The sequence below is a fragment of the Ischnura elegans genome, chromosome 10 (assembly GCF_921293095.1).
Source record: "Ischnura elegans chromosome 10, ioIscEleg1.1, whole genome shotgun sequence".
Classification (NCBI taxonomy): Eukaryota; Metazoa; Arthropoda; class Insecta; order Odonata; family Coenagrionidae; genus Ischnura; species Ischnura elegans.
Genome location: NC_060255.1, coordinates 105,864,622 through 105,870,621, shown reverse-complemented (window position 1 = coordinate 105,870,621; position 6,000 = coordinate 105,864,622). Strand labels below are relative to the sequence as shown.

General features: G+C 42.7%; 1 protein-coding gene across 1 annotated transcript; it reads left to right on the top strand.

Annotated features, from left to right (window-relative positions):
- The first annotated feature begins 386 nt into the window (after window positions 1-386).
- On the top strand, window positions 387-1,362 carry LOC124166502 (THAP domain-containing protein 2-like). The gene is made up of 2 exons (XM_046544032.1): window positions 387-539; window positions 1,144-1,362. The coding sequence occupies exons 1-2, from the start codon at window positions 387-389 to the stop codon at window positions 1,360-1,362; spliced, it is 372 nt and encodes a 123-aa protein (XP_046399988.1).
- The last annotated feature ends 4,638 nt before the right edge of the window (window positions 1,363-6,000 follow it).

Here is a 6,000-nt window from a genome sequence, read left to right as displayed (position 1 = left end):
GGCGCTTTAGCGGAGTCTGGGAGGGGCGAGACTCGACCCGCCGCGTCGTCGGCCTGGGAATCTGGAGGGCTGGCTGTGGGTCCGCGGTGCATTTGTGGTGCTTGAGGCGCGCTCCCGGATGACCTCGCGGATAATGGTCGTGGGCTGTGCCAACGCCACCTAAAGTAAAAGGCCTGAGGACTTCTGTTGTGTGACGTCACTTAGCGGAGGCCAATGTTTACTTGTAGTCAAGGGGAATCCATGTTCATCCATATAGTCATGCTTGAAGTAACGCGAGTTCAAGGGCGAAAGTGATATAGTGGTACGTTGATTTAAGTTAATCGAAGTTGTTAATTGCCGTGTTTTCCGGAAATTTCTTTAAAATTCACCGGAAATTAATCTATAAAATGGTTAATAAGTGTTGTGTGCCTCATTGCCGAGGAAATTATGTGGGCGGTGAAAAAGTTTCGGTGTTTCGCTTCCCAGATGATGAGCTGCTGAAGATGAAGTGGACAAGAAGCATTCATAGGAGTAACTTTACTCCTACTACATATTCCAGAGTAAGTACTGTTGCTTTCTACTAGAGTATGTAATAGTTAAACCTAATAACTTCACCTAACAGTAATTAAAATTCCCCGGAAAAAGTTCGAAAATGGGTTTTATACATTATTCTGTTTTAGGAAATATTTTAATTCGTGCTTATGCCGAACGTATATGTTATTGTGCTTGAATTTTTGACATACGTTTGTTATTTAATTATTCATCGCCAACTTCAAGTGTCCTTTTGTAGTGTTACGTGCGTTGAGTAAGTGTGCATTGAGTAAGGTGGTGAAATGTATTCAATTACACATGGGTCTTGGATATCGAAAAGGGTTTATCTCGCGCTTACTTTCAATTATCTCGCAAAAATATGAGCACTGCCTGATTTAAGTTCCCTGTTAATGAATGAAATGTCCATCTATTTTGCTGCGTCGTGGTATAATTTATGTATTTGTATCTGGCCGCAAGTAGGCCAAAGCTCTTATTATGGCAGAAGAGGAGAGAATTCTACTAAAATAATTTCCTAGATGAGACTTTTTTTTCGAAATTCACAATTCGCACATGGTAGTTAGTTGGAAGATAACCATCTCTCTCTATTAACGATACAATTTTTGATATTCATAGGTGTGCATCAAACATTTCATGTCTGAGGATGTTTTGTGGGAGACATCTATGTTTGATGAGAGCACAGGGAAGGTGATCACGGTGAAGCTTCCAGCGCCGAGGCTGAGAAAAGGGGTACCATCAGTATTCCCCGAACGTCCATCATGTACTTCAGTGAAAGCTCGTTTGGAGCCTGAAGAGAAGAAAGAAGGAAATGGAGCTACTGGAGAAGTGCATTAGAGATAGCAAAGAAGAAAGAAGGCTGTACGAGGAGGCAAGGAGCTTCAAAACATTGGGTGAATGTTTTGAGAAGCTCCAAAAGTTCGTGTCTTTTGGGGACTTCTACTATATTAAAAAAAAAAAGACAAATTGCTTCTCTGCCATATTATCGCAGATCCATTTCCAGTAATGAAAGCATGTGTTATTATTGATCGGGACTTAATGTTAAATATGTTCATGGACCACGCTGAACTGAAAAATATTGGTAATTTCATCTTCCCAATGCATGTGAAAGACACCAATACAGTAAATGAGGTATAAGCAGGGCTAGCAACGTTAATAAGTGACAAACCTGTCCCTAATTCTTCTATGGTGGATAAATTGGGGGTAACTTTGCAGCTCTTGGACTCTTTGCACGCCTCTAATGATTTTGTTGACACAGTTGATTTCTTAACTGAGCAAATTAAGCTTATGATGCATAGTAAGCATTCTTATCGTTATCGGAGTGAAACTTTTGTTTTTTGCAGTATTTTCTTTACAATCTCTCCCCATGCCTATAAGTTTGTTAGAAGTTCCGGTATGTTTCAACTCCCACATCCCACCACCATCCGCCAAGTGTGTGCCAGTTATAATTTAAGCCCTCAACGAGATTTGACCCACAATTTGGCATATGCCAAAACTATTTTTTCTACTCTCAAGATCCATGAAAGACAAGTGGTGCTCATGAAGGATGAAATTCATGTAAAATCTCATGTTGACTACAAGGGTGGTAGCATTGTAGGCATAAGTCAAAACTCCCCTTGTGTTGCCGAAACGGCTTTTGTATTCATGGTGTCTAGTTTAATGTCCTCTTTCAAAGAAGTTGTATACATACTTCCTGTGAGTAAATTCTCTGCTGATGAATTATTCGCGGTCACTAAAAACATCATTGTGGCATTAGAAGGTATTGGATATAGAATTGTGAGCCTGGTTTCAGACAACAACTCTATCAATAGGAGGGCTGTGTCAAAATTTTCTTTCCCCAACAAATTAAGTATTGTGTACCCCAACCCCTATGATAAGTCAAGGCCATTATTTTTTTGTTTGACTATGTGCACATTCTGAAGTGCATAAGAAATAATTGGCTTAACCAATGCAATGGACACCAATTTTTTTACCCCAATTTCGATGATGCTTGCAAACCAAAGGAAATAGCTTCTTTCAGAACTGTTCGTGAATTATATTTCCTTGATTGTGGTGACATTGTGAGGAATGGGCATTCATTAACCATTAAAGCACTCTATCCATCAAATTTAGAGCGACAAAATGTGAAACTTGCTCTCCAAGTTTTTAACGAGAATGTGGTGAACGCGCTTACCTTTTTGTGGAGAAGCAAGCAACTGGAGAATTCCTCAGGAACTGCGGCCTTTATTAAGATTATTACTAACTGGTGGAAGGTAGTCAATGTCAAGACACCTAACAAAGGTTTAAGGTTAAGAGATGATTTGCAAAAGCCATTAACTTTGGGGTGTGAAGGAATGAAATTTTTAGAGAGTGTTTTTGGTGGGTTGATAGGTGGGGTGAGAGTGGTTGTGGTAATCTATCACGTGAAACAAGGAATGCCTTCATGCATACCACCCATGCTCTAATTGAGTTGGCCTCATATTGAATTAATGAGTCGGGTATGGAGTTTATGTTGCCAGGAAAATTCCAGACATGCTCTGGAGGCTCGCTTTGGTTTCTACAGGCGGCTGTCAGGCTCCAACTATCATGTATCCATTCGACAACTCTATGAGTCTGAAACCAAATTAAGGCTACAAAGGTGCCTGCCGTTACGATTAAAGTCACAGGCTTGTGAGAGTATTTTGATTGATTCGGTTGATGATGGTGATGATGATGATATCATTGATATGGATGGCTCTGAGTCAGGGTCGTTCTTCCATTTCAAGATTTTTGTTGACATTTGCATGACATTAATGGTGTTAGCTCTCATGTACCAGTGCTATCATACATTGCGGGTTATTGTGTTCGGTCCTACCTTAAGAAGGTCAACTGCTCTTCATGTAAGGATTTTTTTTCAAAAGACTGCAAGTTGAAGGACAATAACAATGATGATTTTATTAAGTGTCTGAGCCGTGGAGGTCTTTTTCTTCCTCATGAAGTCTCGTTAAATGCTGTTTTGTTTTGTTGTGTTTAGTAAAATAGTTAGTGGCCCTTTGGAAGAGAAGTTCCTTAGGGAAGCTAATCAAAGAACTGTTCAATATAGCGTAACTATGAATGCATTGATAATGAGTGACTTTTTTAGTGATGAAGTCTGTCCTGATGGCCATCATATGTCAAGTGGAATTTTAAAAATTGTATATGTTGCATGTAACATATTTTTGAAGAACTACAGCCGTAAATTAAGTGATGCTTGTAGTAAACCTGGATTTAGCAGGAAAATTTTAACTCTAATAAAATGAAAAAAATTCTTATTAAACCATTTTGAAGCATTAAAAATATGTTTTATTGCATTGGATGTGAATTTTAATGAGGTTGAAAGGGGCAAGCCTATCTTGCTAATCACATCTAAGACAAGTTACAGGTATCATCATCCGTTTCTATTGGTCTGCTGCAGCATTCTACTTCATCCTCCAGTCGCGTCACTGATATAGGAACCTGGAAATATGATTCTGCCACATTTGCAGTTTCTTATAACATATGATGAAATTTCAATCTTCATTTCTAATTCAAGTTAAAACTTTTATTTCATACAAGTTCTGCATTCAATGCTAATTTTGCCATTGAAATTTGGCGTTTTACTCATTCTATGATAGAGAGAATGGAATAAGTAAAATGCCGAATGCCAATGATAGAATAGAAAGCCTATAGAATAACATCTTGCGCATCAAAATTTGGTGGTAGTGTGTACTTAATACCTGGCTAGCTTGTGCTACTCTGTACGTCGCGATACGTATCACTTTAACTCACGAAATGATTTAATATGTGACGCACCCCCCGCTAGAATGAACTCATGTCAGAATCAATATAATATGGAATATAATAGTTAGTATATAATGTGGAAGTGAATGGGTATTTGATCTTCGATGTAATTTTATTACAATTTTTAGCGTAAAGTACTGCAATCGTTCTTTCTGAATGACAGTTTCCTCGAACCCAATGTTCATTATCCAACATGGTAGACGATTTGCCTCTGAAGTGCGATTTCTCCTTCGTTTATCGCGCGATGCCTCCGGAGGCGATTTCGGGCTCCGCGTGATGACGTCACAGCGAAGTCCTCAGGCCTTTTACTTCAGGTGGCGTTGGCTGTGCTGCCGACGGCGGGAGGCGCAAAATTTCGTTTGGGGCAAGCAAACGAGCAGCAGTGTCCCACACGTAGGTGGCGGCAATCGTCAGGATCCGTGCGCGGTTGTAAACCAAGGAGCGGACCGGTCCCGGGAGTGCATACCAATCAGCTGCAATTCCCAGCAGTAAGGAGACCTCGTTCCCATCTCGTTTCGTAAGCTTAGAGCTGGAGGCGTTGTTTCTCAGGAGGTACATTAGCTCGAGACACTCTTGTTCTTGAGGCAGCTCGATGGTGTTTGGTGGGCGTTCGGGTCTGAGATCACGAAAGCGGCGGTCCTCTGGCACAACTTGGGATGCAGGGGTGCAGGGCCGTGGCGGCTGCGTTGTTGGAAAGGAGACCAGCGGAGGGTGGGCTCCGACATCAGCCCAAGTTGTGTCAGAGGGATGCCGCAACTGGTGCTGGGGCCCGGGTCCAGGGGCTGCGGTTGCTGCGCCGGCTGTGGCTGGGGGAAGCTGACCGTCCCCGGGGCTCTGGACTCAGTGATGGCCTTAAGGAGGATAGTGAGCCAGGAGGGCGGCTCTTCCGACGTAGGCGGCTGGACTCGCGTGCAGAGCAGACTGGATGGCTCCGAAGACATGTGAGATCCCGTAGCGGATGTGTTAGGGATCAGAGTCGGAGAAGGCGACCCTTGTCGCGGTGAGCGAGAGCGGCTCCGTCCCCTGCTACGGCCCCCCGGCGAAGCGGGGGGGTTCGCAGAACCTCCTTTGCGAGCTTTCGGACCCATGAGGCTGCGAGCGTCTGAGCAAGGACTCTAGTGTTCGACATAGTGAAATTCCTGGAAGAAGACTTGGGCATCAGCCTCAATAGAAAAAAGTGTGAACTCACACCTGTGCAGATCTTACCGTATATTGGCGTGAAAATAGACACGCTTGCATCAACTGCGCGGCTGACGCCTAGTGTGCATATACGTTTACATTTAGCAATTAAGATAATTCCTCGCCTTCGGGCACTTGATATTCCTAAATTAGCTGGTTATATTTCTTGGATATGTTATATTATGCATTTGCCGTATTTTCTTATTAGTAATGTGTACCGTCGTAATACGAAGTGGTTAGAAAAGTGCTACGAGGAAGGAATCTTCCATCAAGTGCGCCGGTGCTCAGCGTTTAGAGTGTCCTACGTCGGCTACCATGACGCCACCCCCTTTCAGTGGGCTGCTGTGTCTCCCCAATTGGGATTTGAATTGATTAAACAGTTTAGTGAACAACTTCCGATCTATTACGCCGAAGGTACGGGCGCCCTCAAGGGCATGTTGTATTTATTCAAAAATGTACCCGACTTCAGTGATATTGTCCTTTATTTCGACAACCAGGCGGTGCTTCATGCCGTCCGGA

What these genes read in the sequence shown, in the direction of transcription:
- LOC124166502 (XM_046544032.1), top strand. Translation starts at nt 387, where the DNA reads ATGGTTAATAAGTGTTGTGTGCCTCATTGCCGAGGAAATTATGTGGGC. An exon ending in CTCCTACTACATATTCCAGA is followed by an intron (nt 540 to 1,143) that starts GTAAGTACTGTT and finishes TGATATTCATAG; the next exon opens with GTGTGCATCAAACATTTCAT.